We start from the raw sequence: 27,874 nt of genomic DNA on the forward strand, positions 1-27,874 counted from the left end.
CTTCTTTTTCCTGTCCCCTTTCTCTGCCAGACGTCCGCGTCCGAGTCACTTACGCGGCTCGCGCGAGTGCTTTTATAACGAGAATTAATTCTCTCGTGCGTTCGGGCATCGTGCGAGCACGGATGCATGCGATCGTGCCGCCGCCCCGTTCAAAAGAACGACGATGAGGGAATTTATACCGAAGCCTCACGGAGTGGGTGAATCTTTCTCCGGTAACAAATTGTACAGACTAATCGCAACAGATAGCGTTTGATTAATGAGCGTGCGTTCGCCAGTGCCGGAAACAGGCTATGGTGAACGGTGACCCGTGTGGCCACCGAGGGCGAAGGGGTCGAATTCGAGAAAGGTGCGCTACTGGCGTGCGCGCGTTTCTCGCATCCTTTCTCACCCCCTCGGGGGAAAAATTTCCCCGGATTTTTATGCCGGCCAGAATGCGGCTTCGTCTCAAGTTACTCGCTCTCGCGCGGTTTAATGCGAGAGAAACGGAGAATTAGACAAACGCTTCGGATTCGAAACTGATGAATATTCGCGCGGTCGCGGGTCGGGTCGATCCGCTCGCTCGCTCGCGAGAGTACCTCTCGAGTGCGCGCGCGCTCCCGCGATTTCACCACGCTTCTTGGACGCCCTACTGGCGACCGACTGCGCAACAGGCGCATTTCGGGACACGGATGAGATGCATATGTCGACGTCCACGCGTTCATGCCCACATACGTGCACATCGTCGCTTGCCAAAGGATATCTAGCCATCGAAAGAAGCGCCGAAAATGTCGTTCTCTTTTTATCCCGTCAACAAGAACGACTTGCGTACGCGCTTGCCATTGGCAAGCGCAACGGACCCTCGATTCTTAATCGAACGCACTCGTTCGCTAAATCAGTTCAAATACTGCTAGAGAATATTCTTTTAATCGAAAGATTATATCATACTCGACCTTGCCCCCTGAATTGTAATCGCATTGCGATTGTCATTATTATACATTATTGAAATCAGCAACAAGAGGCAAGGCAAGAGGCTTGTTTGAATGAGGTCCTAGTATGGGCATCAGCTGTTCGTCACCGATCGCACGTTTGTTCGTACACGTATAAAATTGTCTCTCTTTAAACAGCGCGTGCAGCTATCGTAGATTTCCATCCCAGCTAAATATAAACGCGCGACTTTATTTACTCTTGGCAAGAAGTCGATTCTCGTCGGCCTCGAGCTCTCGCGCGCGCGCGACTGTGCCCGCGCGCGCACGCACGCACGCAAGTGTATCGATGAATTATTAATCAGAAATTCCATTCGCTCTGTATTTACTTCCTTAGCGGTCCTTCTGCGGACCGCTTTTAACGAATTAACGGGGAATCTCTCGAGAGATCCCATGATCGTTCCGCCGAGCGAGTCTCAGTGATCCGGTTGAGTGCGGCGACTCTTACATTGTCAGACCAAATAAGGCCGGAGACACGCTTCGATAAAAAATTGAAATTAAATTAAATTAAATTAAATAATTAAAATTAAAAATTATCGTCTAACTTGTTATCGAAAGATTCTTCAGGCTTCATTTGCAGTACGCGTTGCTCAGACCTCATCAAAGCGCTTATCTTTACAGTGCGATGGGGCGAGAGATCGGAAAATAATAGCTCGAGTTGCGGGGGAGAGATGAGACTTAAGAGATGAAAAATTTGAGAGATAGCTTTTTTCACGCGATAACCTAATGGCATTGGTTTATCGGTCTCTATCGCGCGGGCACAATCAATTAGAGCAGTAGACGATACAGTAGACGCGATGCAGTAGACGAATTACTGATATCCGCATAATTGATCGTCAAGATCGAGAGATAAGAGAAACATGCGTGGATCTTGGTTCTGTCGGTTTATCGGACTTGGTCAGCGGCGCCGAGAATCCACTACCAACCAATCCATGTTGATTAGCTCGTAAATTACAGTACAGTTGCGGTAATTTGAACACGTGATCGACGCTTGATCTAATGCGCCTCGAACAATATCCAAGGTCGCGATCTGACTCGGCTTCGTTCATTTTTCCAGATTTCCGCGGCGTGCATATCTTCATTGAAAACAAGATTCCCTGACCCGAACGAACATTCGAACAGCAGCTGAATCGTGGCGGGCGAAAGATCGAATTCGAGAGCCAAACGTCGCGTCGCCGGGATTTTAATTATTTTCGTGGGGGGAGGGAGAGGGAAGAGCGAATCGAAGATTGTCATGTGCGCGAGTAAAAACACGATTCATCATTTCTCTCACCGCGCGCAATATGTTGTGAATCAATTAAAGAACGGTGATCGCAACAATCTGGCCAATCTGGAGGACGCGGGAGAAAGAGTGCGATAAATCTGTCGCGATAAATTGCGACGGTGTCCTAGCCACGGGTCAAATAGCCGAGATTTAAACTGTGCCGGTGAACGATCGCACGGAAATAAAACGACACTGTTCTCTCTTTCTTTCTCTCTTCCTCCGCGGCTCTCTTCTCTTCTCTTTTCTCTCGCTCTCCCTCTTCCTCACACACACAATGGGGCGAGAATAGAATTGCTGAAAACGCGCGTCCGATGCCAAGGGGGTGCCCCTCAATTGCCCACTTAAAATTGGGACGTAAAATCGGCGCGACCGTCGTTGAATGCGTCCAATTATTTTAATGTATCGCGCAAAGTTACTCGATGTCGATCCAGCTCTTCCAGAAGAAAACGAACATCATTAGTTCGCCAAAGTTAGCTTCGCCTCGATAAAAGTATCGCAATGTCGCTAGCGAGGAAGAGAACAAGAGGAAAAGAAGAAAGCGAGCATAGGCGGATTACTGCTGCAAATAAAGTGCAAATTCAGCTGCGGCGCGGCCAGGCGTGGCGTCTGCGGGCGCTTGACACTCGCCGTTATCGCCGGGATAAGACGAGAAGTATTCGCAATAATCCGGATCCGAGCCGTCGGCGAATTCCTCGGTCGTGGGTCCCTATGGAGACTGCACACCACGCCGCCGTGGGCGCGATCCTATCTCAATCGTAAACTTTCTTTATCTCAATCATAAACGCACAAGTAATGCCCGCGCGACTCGGACCGATTAAAGTGCCGTTCACAATAAAACCTGGTCGCGAGATGAACGTATTGCAATCTGGCAGAGATCGACGTCACGGAAGACAAGAGTCCTAGTTACTCCTAATCAATCTGAGAATTTTCATGAGATTCGTTTCAATGAAATTGAATAAAATTCTATGAAATTACTCTGAACTGTGAACGAATCGCGCCTCGTGTGAGGCGCGCTTAATGCGGACCGCTGAGGATCCATTTTTCAAGCGGAACGACATTACAAGCTCCGTTTACGCGGGCCCCGCTACCGTGATTTGCGGGGCCAACAGCCTCCATGTAAGGCTTATGTGCCGAGCCTTGGTCTTACGTAACGATTACCTATCGCGAGCGCCCAGACTTCCGATAGACGCGCGCGGCGCGGCGCGGCGTGGCGAGCACGTGCGCGCGTACGAGGCGTGTAAGTACCCGACTGCAACTGCGACTTGCGAGGCGAGCGGCTGGAAAAACGGTGAAACCTATCTGTCACTTCGGATCGTATCAAAGTTAACTTCATGCACGCTGTCTTTGCCCCCTCCTGCCCCTCTCGCCGCGTCCCACCCTTCACCGGTTCTGCTGCGACACAAACCGGTCCGATTACCTCGATACTCGCATCCGGCGATAAACAATATTACCGGCGGATGTTGTGACCGCGAATCATATTAATGTAGTCTGAGAAGCCTAGCGTTGCTATTGGTTATTAATTAATGATCAAATTGCTGCTACTTGATCAACTAATAAAGGAAGCGATGGTTGATTGCAGAGCTTACGTAAAATGCCGCGATCATCGAGAAAGTCTCAATTTCGAGTGACGATCGCGCCGAAGCTCGCAAGCGCGTTACATAAATCAAGGCGAGTTATTTTTTCGCGCGGCCTTTAAAATCCGCCCGGTCTGCCCGCGCCGCCCGGACGGTTGCACGCGGGATTAAAATAAATGCCGATAAATCACGCGCAACGCATTCACCGACGAAAGTGCGAACCACGTCCAATGATCGGTCCTACAGGATCCGCCATGCAGGATTCGAGCCCGCGCGCGGGCGAGTGTCACCTTAACTTTTTCATGCGCTTATACGCGGTGGAAATTGATTCGCGGCCAATCGCGCACGTTATTTATATCGTCCCAATTCCCCCGCGCGGCTCTAGCGGCGCGAGCGCGCTCGCGATTGCCCAAGCGTACTCTCAGAAGCGTAGTCGCACGCCTTGACAATCCCGCGGTTGTTCTATACCGCTCTCGACCTTTTTTCGTGTCTTTTCGTGTCTTTTCGCAAGTTCACGAAGACGAGACTCAACGTTCTCCTTTTTCTGTTTTACAGAGCGGCAGCTCGAACAGCGTGTCGACAGGCCGAGGCAGCGACTCGACCTCGCCCTCGTCCTCGCCCCCGGGGGGCAGGCACGCCGAGGAGACAGTGGGTCCCGCCGTCGTCATCGAGATGGGTAGCGCGGACTCGGCCGGCAACGCTCGGGGCCCTTCCTGTGGCCTGGTTCGCTCTCTTCTGCCCAGCAACTGTCGCGGTAGCGCGGAGGCGTTCGCCAGGTGCCTTCATCGACGACTGACGTCCTTAGGGGGTGAGGATGGCGCGGCCGAACGAGCCGCGGGGACCGCCATGCCGCGCGAGACCTCGTGGCTGCGTCCGTCATCGAGTGCGCGTCACATGACCACCGCCAACAATCTCATCGCCGGCGGCACCAATCACGTGCTGCAGAGTCAGCCGCGTCACAGCCCGGAATCGGATCTCTTCTACGACGTTGAGCTGGAACAGGAAGAGGACGAGGAGGAAGAAGAGATGATAGAGGACGGCGCGGGGTCACCCGCCGAGGAAGCGACCGCCGCCGAGTTGGCGCGGCTACTGGTGAACTGCCCGGACATTCTGAAGACGTGTCACCACGACGGCTGTCACTGTTCACCGAGCGGAAGTAGAGCTAAGACCGCTGCCGTCGCGACGGACGCGCATCACGATTCCGAGACTAACTGCGTGTTCGTATCGCCAATCACTGGCACGCCGCCCGACAGTGACTCCTCGGAGGCATTCTTCGACCCGGAGTCCTCGGACGCGGACAGACTCAGGTCCGAGCAGTTCTTCGACCCCGTAAGCACATCCGACAGCTCCGAAATCACGTCGAATACCATCGACGCCTCCGCACGACCCAAGGCCACAAGGTTGAACAGACACGCACGGTCGGAAGGAGAAGTGTCTGGGTACCGAGGTTGCGAGGACGCGTCGTCCGAGTCAAGCTGCTCCTTACCGAGAAGAAACCCCGCGATTCGCGAGAACGCGAGGAAGCTCCGGAGTGGTGAACAGATCTGCAGTTCGGAAGAGAATTCAGAGCTGAACGGCAGGAGTTCTCAGGAGACGACGACGTCGCCCAGCCACGAGTCCCTGTGGAGCACGTTCGACGACAGCACCCTGTCCCTGCAGGACGACAGTCCGTCGAAAATCAGTCGCGATTCCGTTGTGCCGCGCATCCACCTGCCCAAGTCGCATTCCGACTCCGAATTACCGAGCAACGGCATCATCGCTGCGACGGCATCCGACAGACTGAACAGGTGGAATGAGGATGGCGAAGTGGAAGAGGACGAGCAAAGCGTCGACGAAGTCGATTTTGTTCGGAGCAATGGTCCCGTTAATGTATCCCGGATCGTCGATGAACACGGCGATCTCGCGAAGAACGACAGATCTTGCAACCACTCAGAAAACCTGATTAGCAAGACGGTAAACGAAGAAGATGGACTGATTAAATCGGCAAATGTGTCGTTGCATAACTCGTCGCAGTTGAGAGTGGAGGACGCGATCACCGATGATAGCGATACCGATCCTTCCGCTTACGACAGCGCGGTCGATATTCCAGACGCGCTGGAATCCTCGAGCGGCTCCACAACGAGCGAAGTGAACAACGTGAATAATGACGAGGTGAAGAGTAACGGAACAATCGATGAGGCGGCAAATGACGAGGTAAAGTTGCGTATCGACGATGACAACGCGTCAAACAATAGGGGCGAGGAGAAGAAACTGTGTTTGTTGCTGAAGAAGCTGGGCGGCAATTCTGCCACCGCGCAGGAGGAGGACACGTCGCCGGAACAGGAGTGCCAGGGCGGAGAAACGGAGGAAGAGGATCGGCCACAACGAGTGCGCAGGTGTTCCTCACTGAAGACAGGAAAAACGCCGCCCGGCACGCCGCGCAGGAAGAAGATTGTCAGATTCGCGGACAAGCTTGGTCTTGACTTGGCTGATGTGAGGACCTTCCTGGACGAGATACCGAGAATACCTAATTCGGCGTACAACGACCTGATCTACGATGATGCTGCCTTCCGACAGCAGGACAACGGTCCAGAGTGCGCGGGCTCCGCTGACTGGTGTGAACGGCGTTGCAGTTACCAGGAAGACATGATCAGACGCAGATCCGCGTCGTCGTCGTCGTTACCCAGGAAGCTCGACCGAATGCTGGTACCTCTGTTCCAGCAACCGGGCGGCATGGCGAACTTCCTGGATGTGGTGCGCGAGCGGCGTGTTTGCTTGGAGAACGTGCTGGTACAAGATCCGGTGACACTCGCGATCCAGGGCACAGTGCGTGTCATCAACATTGATTACCACAAGTCCGTGCACATACGCTACACCCTAAACGCCTGGCGCAACTACAGTGATCTGCAGGCAACCTACGTGCCCAACTCGTGCGATGGTTTCAGCGACAAGTTCACATTCATCCTATACTGTCATACTCTCGCGGTCGGTCAAAGGCTTGAGTTTGCCGTCAGATTTCAGTGCAAGGGCGCGCAGTACTGGGACAACAACACCGGCGCCAATTACTGCTTCCAATGCTTGCCGGCGTCGTCGCCAACAGGGTACATACCGATCACCGCGGACGAGAACCGCCGCAGCAGCTGGTCGCCAACTTTCTATTGATGGGCAATCGAATGAATAGCAGAAACAGTAGCAGCACGTCCGGCTGGCCCGGTGACAACGTGACGATACGACCACGTAATTCCGGGGAGACACGAAGAGACTGAGACAAGAGGTTGTCCGTCGAAGAGGCTAAATCAGCGGGATACTCGGCGGTCTGCTCGACGTTCCTACCAAACCAACATACTCCGCGAGGTGAAGCGCGACGTCAAATCTTAACGATCACAAGATTAGCGCAGCGCAATTAGTGATCTTTGAACAGCTGATCGTGGAAAAGAAACGAAATGGCGCTGTGTTCAAGAAACACGCTGCTCGATTGTATGCTCGGCTGTAATGAGAGCAGATGACGGATAATTGTAATAACCGTGATTTTGTTATAGATCTATGATTGAGTTTGATAATTAGCTTGGCGTCTTGGAAATGAAGCGCTGCAATTTGTCGGTAAAGCGTAATATCACGGGACGAATAATGCGTAACGACCAACCTCTGCTTCCTAGAGATAAGTCTTCAATTATTGTACATAGTCTTATGTTTCTTACTTTGCAAAATCTATTTTTCACGAAAGAGTTTTTCGAATGATTAATTGGGAAAAAGAATTTTGCTCGCAGGCTCTATATTCATGAATTGGATGATAATCATAATTTTTCGAAGCTCTAGAATTTTTCGTGCGGAAAAGAGTATTCAGATTTCGAATACTGAGTACTCTCAAATACTGGGTATTCGAGAGTTGATGAGTCGGAGCTGACAGGAAACGCTTGAGGAAGCAGAAAACAGACGGTGCAAACGTTCCTACGGGATGTACTTTGATGGTGTCTACGTCGTAGTTTAAACAATTGTCCGTTCGATCGTTCACGAGCTGAATGACCGTGATCTCGCTCGCGTTATGCAGTACAACGATGATAGACGATAATGGAACAACGTTGATATAATGATGTTAGTCTTCGTTAGCGACGTCGCGCGAGTTTAGACTTCAATGTAGGGGATAGATGTTCCATGAAATATTACGCGACACTATACGTTTACAGAGAAAAGATATTTGCACATTCCGCATCCCTCTCTTGGATTAGTCTTACGCGAAGAGAAGAAACACGAGAGAGATACAAGTATGTTGCGATTATATTTTTCTCCTTTGTATATTTTATGTACGGGGTTATTTCAGAGGGGGTAGAGGAGGTGCAGATACCTTTTTGCCGACATTCTTTCTTTGAAATATACTCGATATCGAATACACCGGATAAGACTTCCGAATAAAGCCTTATTCCAAACTGGTGTCTCTAAAAATATATTAACGTTTCGATTTGGTATAATGGATATCGAACATTCTCGTTGATATTATATCAAACTGAAACGCTTTATTCGTGTCTCTTTAATTTAGCTATTCTTTATCAAGCCTATGTTATCTACTGTCTTTTGATTTTTTACGAAAAGAAAAACAAAAGGATTAAAAAAGTAATGCAGCATGCGAATAACTGAATGGCACTCGTTTTCGCGCCCGTACAAATTAGACTTCTTTTAGGCTAATTTTATTGCATTCTTGGAGACACAAATGTATGTAAAAAGACACCACTTGAGCGTGTGTATGCTTTGTACATAAATGTTATATATATATACATACGCGTGTACAAGTAGCGTCAGTATTGGTGGCAGGCATGTGTGTTCCTCCTTTCCCCTTGATAATCAATCAATGAATTTTATTAATTAAGTAATTAATTTTAGTCCTTCAGCGCAACGCGTTAATGCATTAGTTACGTTAGAGCTAATCGTTTTAAGCTATTGTTTTACAATAAAATCTCTGTACATATCACTACTTGTGCGCGTTACGCTGTGCTTTTTACGCAACGTGCGTGCACGCAACGACAGGACGCATCGCGAAAATCTTTTACAGTACGAATCCTATGGAAACAGATCTTTTCTAATTTTATACTCGAGGATTGTACGTCACGTCTCTCTTCTCGGATTCTGCGACCGACTGCACTCATTTTGTTGCGCGCGCGTAGCTTCTAATCGTGCTTTCGTCGAACCGCTTGCTACATTGCGCATCTCGCATGCGTTTTCCCGCTTAGTCTAATAAGCAAATGGCTGCTTTTTTAAATTCTGTACCGCAAAAAGGTACAATGTAAATATACGATGATTTTTATCAGTTGTTTTTTAATTTATCGCACTCGATTCATACGAAATTGGCAGATGCCCAGGTACAACAAAGGTTTTCCATCAATTAAATACTCAACTGATGCGGTTGGTATTTGATTGGAATACTCGATTGTCTTCCGGTGTATTCGATGTTGAGACTGTTTTACAAATCGTATTTTTCTCACGATACCAATTTATACTATGAATGTTAGAGACCGAAGGACATTACGTGCATATAGCAGTGCATTATACCATTATCGAGCCATATGTACGCACACGAGGCGAATCAATAAATTTCATTGTTAGATGTTGTTGCCTGTGAAATTTCTCGGCATATTATCTCGATGTATCCGCAAACTTAGCTGCTTAGAACGGAAACGCGCAGAAATATATACAAGATATTAATAGTTGATAGAGTGAAGTAAGATATTTTGGCACGACACAAAATGTGCCGTGCGGATGTTAATGATAATATAAAGATGTTATATTGTGCGTTGAGAAGTGCTGTTACTTATGAGCGATGTGTATGCTGTTACGGGAGTAAATTACCGACGAAACGCGAGGACTGAGATTATACAATATATGTGCAAGGCACACGCAAGCACACATGCGCACACACATACACCCACACGTACATACACTTTCGAATACAAACACGAGTCGCGCGTTAGCGAGAAAAGTGATAGCCTAAGTGAGAATATTTTCCTAAAGATCATTATACAAATGACCATCCATCGTTATAAAGATGTAATGATACCGTGTTATAGCCGGCTAGCAATAATTAAGTAATCGTAGTCTTATATCGATTTACGGCGACGACTAAAAGATCATGTATATTTTTCGACCACCGAGCTAACTTTGCCATAGTTCGTTTCTGCTGCTGTCACAGAGAAGAGATTGCAGACAAAACAATCTGCAAAACGAAGCGGAGAAATGGAGAAATTTGCATATCAAGGATCAATCTCGTTAGCACCTTAACCGAGTTCTTTTATTTTGTTTTTCTTTTTTAAATTGTTTTACGAGGGATAAAAATCGACGGGTATTGATGCGTGAGCGAAAAGATAATCGTCATCATCTTTTCCTTCGTGTCAATCCAAGATATATAGTACTTCTCGTAGTCGAGAGCAAGCGTTTTTTTCACGACTTGGAAGCAGAAGAGTACGTTGTACATTCGTACGTGCGACTCCGCTCTTCTTCCTCCAAATCTCGGGTTGATGAATTCGCTGCTCTGTATCGCATGTTTTGTATATATTAAAATATTCTGCAGAAGCAAACGATATGTTCGATATGCATACAATAGAATCATGTTGATTAATGCCGTTCTTCCACAATTGGTTGTTAACGCACGGCCAATTATATAACAATCTTCAACCAACGACTATTAATTTTTAATTACTAATTTTTTGACTTGATACTTCAAACGGCCTACATTTTAACATTGATGAAGGCTTGTGTCGATCTTTGAAGAGCGAAGCAAACTGTTCTGCTCGTGAGATTAGAATCGCTAGAGAGTAGCGATTCAACGATCGTGACGCACATGTGATCGAGGAGGTGGTTTACAGTACAATAAAATAAATTTTAGCAGCAAAAGCCTAGAGAGAGAGGGAGAGAGAGAAAGAGTGTGTGTGTGTGTGTGTGTGTGTGTGTGTACTCTGGAGATTGGTGTGTGGCCGAAATGTTCGTAGAATTATTCGCTAATATTCGTTCGTACAATCTCTGTACGCCATCCTAATAATTATTTCGTATCTTTACAAAAGACGCTGGTCTCGAACGCGGAAGAAAATAATCGGAAGATCCGGATGTTTCCGCTGTTACGAAACGATACGTCGGTACCGTCCATGCATCATCCGTCTCAGCCGTACGTTTCTGAATCCACTCATCCGAGTTAAACTGCACTTACGGGAACTGCACTTGCTGAAAAGATCTGGCTAATTATTTGGGTGTTCGGAGAATTACGTTTCCACGTCCGAGACGAGCGTCGATTAGCGTTGTAAGTTTGGATCATGGTATATTTTTCTATGTAGACGTACGCAGGGGGTAAGTCGAGCCGCGCAAGGCAAGAGTCTTCCGCAACATGTGACGAACACGTAAGTATTGTCCGTTCCACGTTGCGTTAGAAGAGACAAGGGTGAGACGTTGATGAGTGTGGTGTGATGTAACAGCACGAGTGTGCGATGCGTTGATCGACAGCCAATCCGATTTTATATGTTTGTGACCCAATACTCGACTCAATAAAGGCATACGATATCTGCTGCAAGTGCAATTTCAATCGAATTCATGCATTCCCTTTCGTCACATGGACCTTTCGCGGACAAGATGTGGAAATTGTGCTGAACGGTTGATCCGTCTGATCTATCCGTCTGAATGGTATAAATGCCGGGTAGAATTGTCAAGTAAAACTTATGCGCAAACGTCGCGTGATGCTTGTTTATGCGCGTCTCGTTTTAGAGAGAGATTCCCAAAATAAAAGTAACGTTATACTGCAGAGGCTTCTGGTGAACACCGAACGCCGGCGGTTGGGGCTGCGATTTGGCACGTTCACGCCTCGTTCACGCGGTAATCAACGGCCCACATAGACAGACTTTTGACGCAATGTCTACTCAGTAGCTCACTCGTACCGTGAATCGTTTATCGTCAACGGGATCAGATTATGTAGATCTGATTATACAGTAGGCTGATTATATACTGACTTGATCGGTGATCAAGTGCAACGATCCGTTACTTGATATCGACTCGATGCAGAGATAATTGGAGCTGATGTTCCACTTTTTTCGAGATGACACTGTTTTATTTCGAACGACCAATGGTCGATGAAGGTACAAACATGCATTTCACGTTTCTTCCTGCCTGCAAAGCGCTACCGTCATTCTGTACGTTTTTCCTTCGCGAGCGTCGCGTCGTCGCGAAACATCCCGTGAATCGCGATCATGCATACAAATCGTGCGCCGATCGGATGTCAAAAAATAGCGACGTGACGTCCGATCGCGGGGGAGCGCCGTCCCGCGCTCGTCTCGAGAGCATCTCTAATTCTGGACCACGCGTTGCATCCGTGCGCGTGGACGATAAGCTTGATGTAACGCGGTGAACACCTCTTCACTTCCACACGCATCTCGCTAAATGCACAAGTTGTGTTTCTTCTCTTTAAATATACACGGCAAATGCATCTCAGCAATGCGGCGAGGTTTCGTTTTTTCGCTCGTCGTAAAAAGTCTACGAAAATTCCACGCTAATTGGACGTTACGATTATTGTCGAACAGATCGCCCTCCTCTTTGTCTGTCACGTCATGAAACATATTATTGCGTATGTTACAACAATAATTTTATAGTTCTTTTGATTAGTCCTAGCTACGTATGTCCTCCGAGATTTTTCCCAAATGCATCAAACTGGATTATCGTGCGGCGATCGTGCGGAAACTGCAATCGTTCTCTCCTTCTGTTCAACATCGCGTTTCCGCCAACGTTCAACGAAGGGACTTTCGCCGTCATTATGGTGGGATCATATAATCTTTTTAACAGCTATTCTCCGTAAATTTATCATTTCATTAATACTAATTAAACCGCGTATCAAAATACGTATCTCTTCGTAATGTCTTTCGTGAGGCACGCGCACCTACGCTTCGATAAACACGCTCGCGCGTGATAATGGACCGAAGGTATCCTCTTCTGCAGGGACTGCTGCTGAAAACTATGGGGCGGCAGAGCCTAACTTGAGGGCTCTGTATTGCCTGTAGAGTCGTTGCTTGCAAAACTGATAGAACTCGACTTCGCGGGTGAAATTGTTGCGTACCAGATTCTTCACCTCTTCGCTGACCGGCGGCTTGAAGAAGTTCCGATTGATCCTCATAAACGAGTTCACCTGGTCTGCAAGAAAAAGAAGAAGAGGTCGAGATAAAATCACAACTAAATCTTAATGTTTACTTTTCTTTTTATAATTTATTATAATTTATAATTTATTTTTTTATAATTTATTTAAGAGAATAATTATGATCGTTTACAATTGTCTCTCTGTTTGACCGTACTTCAACAACGTTGAAGTACGGAGCGTACTTATCGATCGATGTTCATTTAAGTTAAGTTTCAAAGGTTGGCCAGCAGCGTTTGGATCGATGATTTACCATAGTAAACGTCGGTGGCTCCCCGGAAGAATCGCGGGATGTAGTTTTCCAGCACCGTGAGCGTCGTGTTCATGTCTTCTAGAACGCCCACCACTGCATAGTGCTTCTCCACTGCCAGCTTAGCTCGCTCCAGGGCGCCCACGGTATTGAAGGGACTTTCGAGCAAGCAAGTAAATATTAAAACACTCTTCTAAAACCTTTCTGCATTAAATTACATTACATTTTAATTACATTACATTTTAAAAATTACATTAAAAATTAATTTTCTACATCATTCCGTAACAAAAAGGCATTAAAATAATTATAAAATGAATAATTTAAAAATAATTAAAAAATAAAAACGCGCATTAAAATAAAATTTAAAATTGTAATAAAAAAATTCGTAACTCACGTGCATTTCTCGCTGTGGCCGCAGAAGAAGAGCGTCTGCCTGCGATGATCGCCGATGCCCTCGTGTATTTCACCCTGTAAGTACCTGCACTCTCGGTCACCCTTGAGAACGCACGATTCAAAGTCTTTCTTAAGCCAGTTGGGATCGGGCAGTGGCAGATCCGGGAAGATCTGTTTCCTTTCCACGTAGTACCAGGGCGCTCGCACGTAGTAGTACCAGGATATGACTCTCTCGATGGGATCGCGGACGATGTTGATGTAGATAGGCTCTGGCAGGTGGAACCTGGCGGAGAGACGCAAAAAAGTGAGAAGATCAAGACGAGAGCGCGGCGGCAATCATCCAAATTGCGACGGCTAATCTCTCGCGGCACTCACTCTGTGAAATTGGTGAAGCAGACGTGCTTCACGTAGACGGACGGCTCCGAGTAGCTGCTGACCATCCTGGCGAGGTGCAGCTGAAAGCACAAAAAGGAAGTTAGATCGAAACGCGTCGCGCGCAAATCGCGTACCTCAAGTAACTCGAGAAACAAGAAGCGAAAAGCAATTATCTCCTTATCTCGCCATAATCCTTATCACAGGTTTTCCTCCAGACGCATCCTCTTGACATCTTCCACGATGTAAGATGCAGGGAAAAAACTGTACATCTTTCGTAAAAATACCAAGTTAACGTTGACGAACGATTCATACTACATCAAAGATCAATGATAGGCTACATTTCTTTAGCGCAGCGCATCTCTTGTCTCTTCCTTCATCCGTAGAGGGCGAAGAAACGAAGCGCTATCTCAAAGTCGACAGCTCTCGCGGGAAACAGACGATACCCTCTTTTCTCCCCGTAATAATTCTCTCTGAAATAAGAGACCCACGCAGGAGGAAGCGCCGAAGAAGCACGGCGGAGATGGGACCGTTAGCGCGTGAATCATTCGATCGGTCAAGCGGCGTCGTACTTTTCTATCGCCTGGCAGGGCTCAACGGCGGCGGGATTGTAAATTAAACGGGTAATTACTGCACGGACGGCTGCCATCGTGCGATTGATGGTAATTGATTGGGCCTCCCTTCGGTCGCGAGGTCGTCGTACCTGTTCGATCGGTGCGAGACGTATCGTCTCCACGCGCTGCACACGGTCCCTGTTGAACGAAAACGCGTTCCTTATCGACAGCCTCCGCAGCAGCTCCATGAACGTCTGCGAGCCGACCTTCGGCACGCGATTGAAGAACAGCACCTCCCGATCGGCCCTCCTCGTGTTGTTCAGGGCGTCGATATCAAGCACCTCCTCATACTAAAAGAAAATGCAGCGAATAATTGCTGTGAAAATTAGAAATCTTTCTAGTTAAAACTAGAATCATGAAATTAATAGTTGAAATTGATCGATCACTAAAACACTGAAAACACACGCGACAGACTTACAAAATATATTCTAATTTAATGCGTAAATAATTATCTTACAAGGGAACATCGCGAACTCGAAAATTCTAATTTTGATGACACTTTATACAGTAAAAAGGATTAATTTCTCATCCTGATAAAAATTATTTTTTAAAAATTTTATTAATGTGATTAAATAGAGAAATCGTTTTTGGGCCGCAACTGAAAAGTTCTATTAACCCTTATCATCTCCTACCCTCATCATATAATTCATCTATTAACCCTCCCTACGCATGTATAAAGTTTCATCAAAATCAGAATTTTCGGGTTCGCGATGTTCCCTTGTTAATTATCTTGGACTTCAAATGCACGAGTAGTTCTCTTCTTTTTTTTCCATTTTTTATAAAACTAGTACAACACAGGCGCGCGCTATGCGCCTTGTTAATTATCTTGGACTTCAAATGCGCGAGTAGTTCTCTTCTTTTTTTTTCAATTTTTTATGTGTTTTTTATAAAACTAGTACAACACAGGTGCGCACTATGAGCGCACCATTTTATTTTTAAATATTAATAATGTTTTCGACTAATAATATTCATCTATTATTTATTATATGCACAATTATCACACTCTACCAAATTGTTAACCTCCACGCGAAGACATTTAACACGGCTTTTTTCTTTTTCCGAGCAGTTCTGAGTTGTTGATATTATTATTTTTATATTGCCTAGAGTTCTCTGCTATTGAAAATACCGTAAACTCAAAAATGAAAAAGTTCTAACCCGTAGAAATTTTTTCTTTTTCCGAGCAGTTCTGAGTTGTTGATATCATTATTTTTTATGTTGCCTAGAGTTACGATACGAGGTTTCCGCAAGATCCGCGATCTAACTGCCGCTCGGAACGCGATAGTTAGACCGCGATCTTTATGATTTCCGTGTCTCCATAATGGCGAGCTGAAATGTCAGAATAATCGAGCGTGCTCGCGGCGCGACGCGACGCGACGTAACGCGACGCTACAAACAACGGGGGAATCGGGATGCTGCGGGGAATGTTACGGATGCGGATGCGGAGCGCAATTTGCACCGTGACTTCACCCGGTCATTTTCGGCGGTGACCCGTCATTATCGGCGGCCTTTTCCCCCGCGTTCTCCGCGTTCACTCACCGCGAAGGAAAGAGAGAATATATATATTGTTTCGCTCGGCACATCCGATTCCCTCTCGTTAGATAACGATTCGTGTTATTAGCAAGTCATCCCTCGGCATAAGGTGGACGGCGACCGCACTCGCTTGCGAGTGCAAGTGCAAGTACCGGCCGTCATCGGTGAATTGCCGATGCCCAGCAGCGCGGTAATAAGCGGCCGGTTCCCTCGGTGTCTTCGTCGTCGCGTCGTCTTCTCTTCCGTGTATATTTTTGCTATCGTGCGGTGCAGTGGTTACCGCCGATCGATCGGCGTTCGAGCTGCTTCTTTTTCACGTACAACGACGTAACGCGCGCCGCATTTACCCACGCACGCACCAATTTAGAGCTGATCTCGTCTCGTCGCGTCGCATCGCGATTCTTGGTGCATCGCGAAAATCCACGGTCGCGGGATGTACATACATACATATGTATGAGCAAAACTGGAACGCCGCGATGCGTTCTCACTTCCGCCTCGCGAGTGATAAAACGGCGAAAGTACAAATAAAAACGTGCGGTCTCTTGCGAGATTCTTTTGCTTTTTAATTTGGAATTTTGCGTCCTCTTCTTCTTTTCGATAACGATCCTCGGCGTTCCGATTTGTTCTCTTTCTCGTACTCTCTCTGGGGGTTTCCACAAGGTTTTCCTGACACGTTGCAGATACAATGTGTAATGCATCAGGTCAGACCCCCGGGAACGCGATTTACCGGTTCGTAGCATCGCACGATATGCATAATACACACGCGCCTAACGGACGGATCCCTGAAGAGAATCGTGCGGCGGCCGACACGGTGCAACTGGTCCCGCGAATCGCTCTCGATCTTAATAACAATCGCGATAACAATAACGAGGCATTAATGAGAAGCGGCGCTTCATCGGTTTCCAATTACCGTGCGGTAGTTACAAGAAGAAGGACGACTGTTTATCGGGACCGCGGTAATTGTTCGCGGATCATCTCTCTCGCACGTCCAGAGATTGCCGACATAAATGCTTGTTTATTCAGGGAGACGAGGGTTTGTTACCGAGCAATCTCTCGCTGTAGGAATTAACAAGTACGCTAATTACCTTCTCCGTAATAGCACGCTGCAGGTTCGAGTAATGGACGATGCCGCTCGGATTGGAGTCCGTCTGAACACCTTCTGGAAACAGATGTAGCCTTTAGTGATGGCTGATGCGTTCGGCAACCAGCAATTAAATTAATTGAAAATAACGCTTTCAGGCACGAGCGATCGCACGTATTGCCAGTGATTTTACCGAAAATTATCCCGGTATTTATTAAGAGAGACAAGCCGACTCGACGCCTTGGTCTCTAGCGGCGTGAAATGGACCATGGCCGTCAGGATTTTTCTGTTTCTCCAGGCGGAGAAAACTGCGACGGATTTGTGTCATGTCATTGGGAAAAATCGCTGTCGGGAGAGACCGCGTTCGCTTTACGTTTGATGGACGAGCCTGTCGCGCGAATCGACGCGCGTCCACGAGATTCTCGATATGCTGCGTCGCGACATCACGACCTGGGAAATTCCGCAAGTAACTGCGGACGATGCAAATGCGCGCACAGCTTCCACTTTAAACTGGTACCGTGTGTGCGGAATATATTTCTTCAAGTGTATTCTCATGGTCCCCTTTCTTTCTGGAATTCGCGTGACTCCTCTCGACTACGGCATTCCGCATTCACCTCATCGCAGTCGGCGAGTGTGTCGTTCCTCGACGCGACCCGCGTGCAGATGTCTATCGCGCGCTTTTCCCAACGCGCGCGCACAACCAGAAGGAATTCGTCGCGATACACGATGCCACAAAGCTGCGCCGGAAATACCGTAACAGAGCTCGTGCGATCCGTTACGCGTGTACGGAACGACGACGAAAGTCATTTAGCTAGCAGGCTGCTCGTACAGATTGCTCGCGTCGATGCGAACGAGAGTTGACGGATAAGCTGGAACTTGTCCTAGTTCGTTCAGATGCAGATCGCCCATCAAATGTTTTCCGTTTAAGTATACTACATGTGCTTGATGTTTTATATAAGGTCCCCGTTTTCTCTTTGCGACTGCAAAAAAAGAGAAAGAGAGAGAGAGATAAGATATTATAAAATAGATCAGCTAGATTTTCCGTGAGTCATCTGCACGGACGCCTTTTTGTTTTCAGAGAAATACGAAAAATGATACGGATTCACGTGTTACTATTTTTTCTAGAAAATGATCCAATTATCGCCTTACAACTGTGCGAAGATCGCAGGCTGGACGATAGAGCCGGTGAATAGAGGAAGTCCATGCGCTATCAGCCGACGTGATCGATCACCGGCGCGACCGCGGAAACCTCCGCGGAGATTCATTAGGACTGGACTCTCCTCTTGCGGTTGCAACCTCGGAAGTGGGTACGATTCTGGTGCTCCTTGTTAGCGCACACATGGAATCGCGCGGATTGTGCATCTCGATCGTGGGCGACTCGGAATCGCGAGTAACGAGACCTTGCCGTTACTGCTCCGCTATTGCTGCTGCTGCTGCTATTGCTATTCCTGTTACTGTTGCCTCGGGGATAAATTAGCGATTGTGCTGATTAAAAGGTCGCCACGGAACTCGGCCAAGAGCAACGATCTGCGGCGGGACCGGAATCGAGGTCCCCGTAGGCGACTGTTGGTCATCTCTCTAGAAAGTTGCCGCTCCCCGATCGTTTGAACACCTCTTTCTCTCGGTCTTTCTTTCTCCCGCCTCCTCTCTCTCTCTCTCTCTCTCTCTCTCTCTCGAGGAACCGATGCAAGGAGAAAAAGTACCGCGCGCTGCGGGCGCGATGCCCGTCTCCCTCTTTCTCTCTTTTTCTCCAAGGCGCAGCCAGCCGGAAAAGAGATCTTGTTCGGACGAGACCGGCAGATTATGATTATGACGATACACTTTGTCTCCGATCTCAATCGCGATCGATTGGTCGCATCAACGGCGAGATAACGTCCCGCCCGCTGGAAATCCATCGCACGATCCAACGGTGCTCGCAAAACTCCCTCTTCTTCTTCCTCTTCTTCGTTCCTTCCGTCTTTCCCTGTTTCAATTTCTTTCTCCTTTTACGCAACCGTGCGAATCGAACGGTTCACGTGACTTGAAACGAACGAGGTACAAGACGCGGACTGCCGATTGATCCGCGGCCGCAACTCACGGCGACTCCGCGCACAATGCGATGAATTATGCGCGAGATTGGTACACGATAGCTCCCCGTGATAACGGTTCCAGTCTCGGCGTCGTACCCGGCCTCGTGCCTCCTGCGAAACATCGAGTTCCATATAAATCTGAGACGTGGGTGCACGCCGCGCGATGGTCGTGGTTAATCCTGAATTAGCTTGTTAGGCTGCGCTATCACGCTGCTGATCACCGCGCGATGACCGATAAACGCTGACGAAGCGCTTGTCCCGTCTGGCACTCTTTCCCCTAACAACACGCGGAAACACACGACCGCGTTAAAGATAAAAAATTTATTTTTCCGATAAAGGAACAGAAACCGTTCTCTCCCCGCCAGGACTCTGTGTTCTCTTGGACGGAGTCTTCGGACAGTTTCAAGCCCGTTGAACCGTCTAATGATGAGCGGAGACTATAGCTTTCCATTAACGAAAAATTATATGAATTTATTAAGAGCTCACGGATTATTCAGAAAATTTATTCGCTTAATGAGACCATTTAACGGCCGCTTTACTGTGCGTTTGAACCAGTGTTCTTCCTTTTCTCCTAACGAGAAGGCGGCTTACCGCACAGCACGAGGCACAAAAAAGAGGTACGGCATTTTATATAAAATATTACCCCGTAATATCACGCGGTTACGCGCCGTCGGGCAATTTTCCACCTTTGTATGGCGCGCAAAACAGACATCTTCTGCTCGGCAGCGCAACGACTCGCTTCGCTGATTGTAATCGCGCGAGTTGAGTTGAGGTGAAGTGAAAATCGCGACGATAGCGTATATGATTATCGATCGATAATTATTGTGCATGCATCACCGGGTCCTCGACCGTGCTCCCCCGACAAGGTTGACGGGCAACGGCAACGGCAACGACGGGTTTCGTGACCGATACAGATGCAGGTTTAACGGCCGGAGCACCGCACGGGGCGCCCGGAACTGCACGCTCGCCCGGGGGCTGCGGCGTAGGCGTCCGAGCTTTATTCACGTCATTCACAGCTTAAGACGTAGATGTAGCGGAGCCCAGCGAACATGCGACGCATCCTGCGATCGTTGATCCTTGAGCCGGGAAGAAGACCGGGAACGAGAACGCCCTCGGCTCTCCCGAGTGGCATTCTCCATTGCGGGAACGTTAGCCATCATCAGCGTTAACCATCGGCGTTAACCGTTCGATTGCTCGCGCGAACGGGCCGTTCCTTATTGCGGAAATGTCTCCCTCTCTTTCTCGTCGAGTTGGCAGCGGAAAATGTGACGATTCCGTTAGCGATTTTATTGCCGGTGTCCCTAATTACGTGTGAGACTTGGTTTCGTCGCCTCGCGGAGTGGCGATTAAATCGGCGCAATCTCCGATGGGAAAACGAGATCGTCGATTTCTATCTTACGTGCCGGAACCCGATCTGGTGCGCGCACACGGACGGAAAAATCGCCGTGAGAGATATGAAGAGTCGCCGGTAGCTCGGCTCATTGATACGGTTATGCGATGAAATAATAACTGCAGAAAAGCGATAATGTCCAAACTGGAGCTCTCTCAGCTCGCGCGCAGAGATATTCGTTTTCTTTTCACATTCTACTTTTATCTCTATGCGCTGGAACAACCTAATTTTCTCGTAATTTAACGCTGTGCTCAAGGCATGCAAAAATAATCTCATTTCACATTCCATATACGACCACAATTAATTTTTATTCGGGCCGTTCGTCAGTTATCGACCATCCAGACTCGGGGTCTAATTGCTCGTATTGTCCGAAAGACATGGATTCGCGCGGAAACGGAAGCTTAGCCGTGGAGGAAGCTTCGCTCGGAGGTCGAAGGGGATCAATCGACCCCGTTAGTTTTACGTATCTAATCCGAGAATCGTGTCGTAACGTTACCGGAATAGAACCTCACGAAGCCACCAAGCGGATCTGGGGAAACTTGTTCGGGAGGGGACCGTTCTCCGCTCTTTCTTCGCGGTCGGGGATGTCGCCGTGCGTGCGTGAGCAGAAAGAAAGGATGTCGGAACGAGAACGAGACGAGTCTTCATCGAGCGCGCGCCACGCAAACCGGGGGAACTGGCGACCTTTTACTCCCATTTCGGTCGCGGCTCGTCACCGGGACGCAATCGCCGATCCAGAACTTGAGAAAGCTACAGCTGAGGGTCGGACGAAGAGGCCTGATGCATCGCATCTCTCAGGCGATCTCGGACGACCTAATTGTTCGAGACCCCGCGAGAGGAAGGCGGCTGGTAACTTTCATCTTTCCGAAGTGGGGCCTGACGAGTGCGAGTACGCACGCGGATTTCCGCCTTCGCATTTCCGTTAAAAAAAAATCTAGCTCAACTGAAATCTCGAATTTGCAGCCTGCCTCTTTCTCTATTGCGTCAATCAAATTAAACAGTTGAAAGACAATGTTTAGGCTTTTCTCGAAGAGAGTGAATCTCAAGTTCACTCAACAATTCAAAGAGACACTGACGATTCTCCCTCGTCGAGAACCAATGACGCTAATGGAAAAACTAATATGTATCGAGTCTAAACAGACTGCGGTAGCTGAAAGTGAATAGACGTGTTAGTGAAAGTTGGCGCATCAGTAATTTATGTCAAACAGCCGATCAAGCTGACGCTAAAACCCGGCTGTCACTGAGGCTGTCGGCGCGTTCGAGGGAACAACGAGAAATGCGAACGGTCAACAATCGCGAGACACTGTTTGATTTTTGGATGCCGTTCCGACGAGAATCCCATCGAGAGAGGCGTTGCACATGCGTGTGTCTCGCATGAGAAATTCGAAAGAGAGCCGCCTGACTACTTTCGCGAAATGCGCGTTACACGAGCGGAGAATGTGGGTCGTGATCTCATGAGCATCTCTCCTCTTCAAGACACTTCGATCGATTATCCTTCCTGTACTCGACGTTTGAATATGTTATTCTTGCGGCTGAGAGAAATCCGCGGTAAAAAAAGTTCGATCTTTTAGCACTTTATTGATAAAGCAAGAAAATAATGAGGATAATAAAGATTATATGTTATTATACAACCCAATAGTTAGCAATCTTTTCGATTTTAATTTTCCGTGTGATACTCAATCTTTGCACGGAGCTTGCACGAAAAGTTTCAAGCAACGGAGGCAGCCGGGAAGATTCCTCTCTCGTTTGCTTTCTCTCTCTCTCTTTCTCTCTCTCTCTCTCTCTCTCTCTTGCTCTCTTTGGTATGACATGGAATTATCCTGGCTAGGAAACTCGTTTCCAGGATGTCTAAGGTAACGAGGTACCGCGATCGTGACATACCCGCCTTCGCCCTTCGTCTGCGGTCGAGGGGAAGCGCTTACAGAATTCCGCGGTAATAGGAACTAGCCGTAAAAGATATGAAGGCCTCCCAAAGTCCTGGGAAACACGCTCGCCGACTGCCATTACTGCGAAAAACCATGAATTCTTCCAGATACGCGGAATCCGTGAACGTATTTGCGGCAAAAAAACAAAAGTACCATCGATATTGTCGATAGTTTGCAATAATACGCGCCTTACATCGATCGAAACTGGGAAACGGCGACGGAAAATTGCCGCGTTTATCCTTATCCTAATTCTCCTTTCGGATTCAGCTGACGTTTCATTGAGAAGCCGCGATGCGTATAAACTAATTACAAATAATTAATAATTTCATAATCTTGTCTAATTGTTGATAAATACTATCTTGAAATTAATTGAGCGGATAATTAACTTGCCTTGACACCAGAGAAATCAATTTAATTTTCCGTTCAGAACTTCAGAGTTCCTTGTTCATATTTCTCACAAGGTGGACATCTCGGGGCGCAATAAAATCAAAGTGTCAAACTTTCACTTGTAAATCGCGGCGATAAATTCGAAACGATATCATCGTACCACGGCAAACAGGCAATAAAGTAAATTTAATATCTTATTCACCGCTATTAAATTTTACAATGTGACATTCTGGTTCTGGTGGGTGCATAAACGCACTGAGCGAAATGCGGGAGGGTTTGTTAATTGATTCCCATCCCGACATCCCTCTCTCTTTTTCTTTCTTTCTCCCTTTCCCGAGAAAGTTAAACTTATGAACCGGTCGCATTTCAACCGACCGCCGCTTGACAATTAAACTACCTCCGAAAGTCTTTCACGGAGATTCCTCGAATCCACCTCCATCATCTGCATCCGATCTAACGATAAATCACAGTTCCGCCCGAGATAAATACCGCTTCTTCGTCGCCGGCAAAAGCGCGACTACGCAGCACGATCAACAATTCCCAGTGAAACCGAAATTGCTAACTGTGTGTTAATAGGATCGCCATAATGTTAGTTAATCATAGCCGGCGGTTCGTTTGTATAATCATTCAATGAGTGGCATCTTTCTATGTGCTAATGATATGGTAAAATAGAAACGTGCGCTTTCTTTTTCCCGTGGTAGCTTTTATATTATCATACAACGTTAATAGAAGTGGTACTTACACACGGTGCACGGCCGTTAAGTCGCCACTAATCACACACACGCGCCTATTGCGCATATATACGAGAGCCGCCAGTTATTTAACTCGACTGATTTGATATATTCTTGCTGTGTATGGCATAATAACGGCAACCGAGAACTTTTATGCGCGCTCGTGTTTATCGTTTTAGAATTATATTGCTGCGCGACGTAAACGAACGCAAGCTTAAAATGCACATAACAATATTATTTGCAATAATTCTGACACTACAATAAAATAACAACAAAAATGCAATCACGTCTAGGCTAATCTCGCGCTTACACTTTCAGAAATAAAACTTAATAAAATTTTATGAGAGCTCTTTACGCGCGATGAAAGAATATCCAAAAATATCGAGGAGAAAGAAACTCGTCTTGGAAGATGTTGATCATCACGGTGTGTCTCAGTTATCTCGTCCTCTATTTTCTTGCCATGTAACATCCCGGTCGAGCTCGACAAGGCGAGGAAGCAATTACCGTATTTCAGCGAGATCCATCTCCGAAAGGAGCGTCATATAAGATTTAGATGGCACGTCTCGATGTGCTCCGCTCGCGTATTATGCGCGTGCAAGCTGATCTAACTCATTGATGCGTTTCAAGAAGGCAATTTCCCGAAGTGGGTTAGACGGACACACGCTCGCGTCGTTTCCTCCGGATAGCGTCTGACCCATAACGTATCTTTACTGGCACATAGAAGGATACAGGAACGCCCGTGGATCTATCCGCAACTGAATAAATTGAAAATCACTGTGTTTTGTCACGGTACACACCCAGCACAGATTCTGCTTATCAAGCTAAAAGGAAAGATGAAACGCTAATAAAAGTTCACAAAAGTATGTCATCTCATGGATTGAAGTTTAAAGAAGAATTTTACTGTTTTGTATTAACTTCAAAGGTAAGACACAAATTAAAAATGTGTATGTATGTGTATAAATTCTTAAAAACTTTTTGCACATAATCAGCGATATGACAAACAGGGAAGAGAATCTTCATCGCTGCGCATGTACACTCAATCTACTGTTCCTTTATTTAGTTGAATCCGATTTAACTGCACAATTTACCGCAATAATTATCGGAACTACCTGGAAACCCGTTTCTTACTCTCGTAAAACTCCATCTGACCTACACAAGTTTTGCTATCTGCTTTTCAATTATCGCACGCGGTTGATGTATAATTTGATTCGCAATAAATCAGTAGCGCGTGAACGTGCGTAAACGTGCTGGCATTAACTACGTTATTGTTCTTATATATTATACTACGTTATTCTCCCATCCGTGTACTGTTAATCATGATATAACGTTTATATAATATAATATTAAATTCCTTGAATTAACAATGCATGGAAGACAAGTCTGCAAATTGATTCTAAATTTTTGAAAAAGCTAGAAAGTCGACAAATTCTATTTTTATTTTTGTAAGAAGATACGAAGCCCGCTGCTCTGTCTTCCGCATGCGTTTCAACGATGTGTCATTAATATCACTGCGGCTTCATCAGGATTCATCCGGACAGATAGACAGATAAAGGTATCATAATTCTCTAGTATCATAACGCACTCTGACTTAAATGATCGTGGGCAATGATGGATCTGAATGGCTTATGACCGCTCGAGCGGTCGCAGTGTTTAGGCGGACAGCCCGACGTATTGTACATTGTCAAGCAACAATAAGAATCGCTTCCTATTCTGTCTTAAGCTGGCTAACTGGCTGACTAGCCGATCGTGGCAGGAACAATGGTGTTGCATGTCGGCAACTCGGGAAGAAAGTACGCGATGAACAAAGCACGCGTCATTCTCAAATTTGCGTTTAATTTTCTGTAACCTTATATACAGAGCGTTTCCTCTTCGCGGATCCCGTCCGCGATTTCATCGAAGCGAGAACACTGCATCGTAAATCAAGGACACGTCTTGGCTGGACGACTTGATCTCCGGAGTCATCTGACAGTCTCTCCTCAATTTAGATTTTATCGCACTTCCATCAGATATATTCTATAAAAAGAATATGTAATTATAAGTACAAAGATCTCGAGATCGGGGATAAACGTATAATCATCATATAAAAAATATTTTCTACCGTACCAGATTATTTTCAGAACGGTTCAAGTGGTGAGGATGATGAGTCAATCGCCAGTGATTGATTGGCTATTCGGCCGATCTGCTCCGTTCGATGGAGATACAATAGAGAGAATGCTATGTAATTGAGCGCGAACAATTTTATTGTCACGTGGACAGGCGCGATCGACCGATTCTGAATTCTGACAGAATTTTCAAATACCGGTGTGGTTTGCTTTCACTGTAACGCACCTGAAGAAGCCACGCGATGCTTCATACCTCGCGTACCCGCCCGCAAAAAGCAAGATACTTTACTTTCACCCACGCGCATTATCGCTGTGTGTCTACTTCGCGGCTGGCTAAGACAAATACGGGCAACGAGGTCGAACGTAAACCGCCAACCGCATCGGTCCCATTCCGCGAGCAGGTTACGCGAGCGCACGATTTGCAAATTGCAAATCTAGAAGAAAAATCTCGGCAAAGACGAGACGTGACAAAGAAAGAGAGGAAGAAGGAAACGGGTCAAAAATCAACGTCACTCGCACAGTTTTCTTGGACGCACGATCATTTCCGCGAGCGAAGCAGCGAGATGGTCTCACGGGGGACGGCCGGTCGTAATAGATCATCCTCGATCTTGATCTCGCGAGCAGGCCGGACATGGTGCACGTTCCTCGCGGACGTATTACGAGCTGTTGTGAACGATAACATCGCGGAGTAGTGCAGGAGCGCGAGGTACTAAGGTGCGAATGCATCCCCGCGAAGTGAAGCGGCAGGCACCTCGTTAATCCACTTCTCAGACTTGCCGTCCCTCGCGAGAAAGATTTCTTTCGCCAAGCTTGTACTTCTCCCTTTGAGGAGGAAAGGCGCACCCGCGGAAGCTCTGTCAAATGTGCCGTCGAGATCCTCGGCTAATGTCCGTTCATTCGGTTTTTCTGGCTTGTACGAAGCTTTTGCCCGTTTCGTTCTCGTTTCCAGTCCTGATTATCCGTCTTTGTAAGTCTCCACGCAATTTATTTCTGTGCGATATAATACTCATGTTGTAAATGTAATATTCGTGTATCAATATTAACACATAACACATAACATGAGTTAGATTGTAGAATATCATGTAATGTTGTTAACGTTAATATCTGTTTGTGGTAATTTTCTATTATCATACGATTTCTTGAAATCTTTTTATTGTCTTATCACTCGATTCCCTCGAAATCGCGTTTCACAGCATTCATAATTATCCTTGCCCTTGTGTCACCGTCTTTCACCCTTTTCATCCCCCACGCGAGTCCAGCGAGTCTCTCGATAAGAACCAGCCTCGCGGTCCGTCGTATGAACGATCGCACTTTCATTTCCATTCACACCGCCATTTATTTCGCCGCGAGCGATTAATCCATTTCTCCTTTTAGCGCGCGCGGGCACCTTACTTTGCGTTTGATTTATTTTCGCTCACGCTCACCGGTGTTTTTCCTTTCACCTCCCTTTTGACGCGGCTACACTCTCGGCCGGCCGCTCGATTCCACCTCCGGCACAGCATCCTTTATCATTCGCGTGTATCCCCCGACCATCTCTTCCTCGTGGTGAACGGCTTCTAATCGTATCGCGCACGGATTTCCAGTTTCGGATCTGCAGCTCGCTACTTGGAATCGTTGCTTACTTCTTCAATTGTTGCAGTATTTTCCGGAGAAAGCACGGCACGAGTACTTATTAAAATAATTGCTGACTACGACTATGGTACATTGTTGACCATTCCGAGAAGAGATGAATTTTTGCAAAGACTGCTATACAGACTACATTTCTTCATGAACGATCTGTGCTGTATCAAAAGTAAGATATCGTCTTCAAAACATTTCGAAAATAAGAGTTTATTTAAATTGAATATAAGATACATCCTCTCGAATGTCTGCGACTTGATAACGTTTATTAAATATTAATCGAGATTGATACTATCCTTACGAGCGTTCGCGACTTGTTAACGTTTATTAAATAGTAATCGAGATTGATACTATCCTTACGAGCGTTCGCGCAGGAAGCTTCGTAGAAACAAAGTGAAAAAGTGCAAATTGAAAATCGCTAATGAGCGTAAGACGAATATGAGAGCCGTGATTAAAAGATAAGGAAGCGAGTTTAATCGC

The 27,874-nt window shown here is 46.9% G+C and overlaps 2 protein-coding genes across 4 annotated transcripts in view; one reads left to right on the top strand and one right to left on the bottom strand.

The window, feature by feature from the left end:
• Nucleotides 1-11,322, top strand: part of LOC105276111 (dentin sialophosphoprotein) — a 24,273-nt gene extending 12,951 nt beyond the window's left edge. For both annotated transcript variants that reach the window (XM_011333467.3, XM_026972120.1), the window contains exon 2: nt 4,356-11,322. In XM_011333467.3, coding sequence (XP_011331769.1) covers nt 4,356-6,941 — 2,586 coding nt within the window. In that variant the 3' untranslated portion in view covers nt 6,942-11,322. The remainder of the gene's footprint in view (nt 1-4,355) is intronic.
• LOC105276110 (heparan sulfate 2-O-sulfotransferase pipe) overlaps nt 10,038-27,874 on the bottom strand; it is a 25,077-nt gene continuing 7,240 nt past the window's right edge. The window contains exons 3-8 of one of the 2 annotated variants that reach the window (XM_011333466.3): nt 17,175-17,245; nt 14,649-14,849; nt 13,949-14,028; nt 13,575-13,856; nt 13,184-13,338; nt 10,038-12,929 (exon numbers count right to left, since the gene is read on the bottom strand). In XM_011333466.3, the coding sequence (XP_011331768.1) occupies nt 12,754-12,929; nt 13,184-13,338; nt 13,575-13,856; nt 13,949-14,028; nt 14,649-14,849; nt 17,175-17,245 (965 nt within the window). In that variant the 3' untranslated portion in view covers nt 10,038-12,753. Of the gene's footprint in view, nt 12,930-13,183; nt 13,339-13,574; nt 13,857-13,948; nt 14,029-14,648; nt 14,850-17,174; nt 17,249-27,874 lie in introns of both variants that reach the window. The other variant, XM_011333464.3, reaches the window with a different exon arrangement.

This window comes from Ooceraea biroi, chromosome 9 (genome assembly GCF_003672135.1).
Source record: "Ooceraea biroi isolate clonal line C1 chromosome 9, Obir_v5.4, whole genome shotgun sequence".
NCBI lineage: Eukaryota > Metazoa > Arthropoda > Insecta > Hymenoptera > Formicidae > Ooceraea > Ooceraea biroi.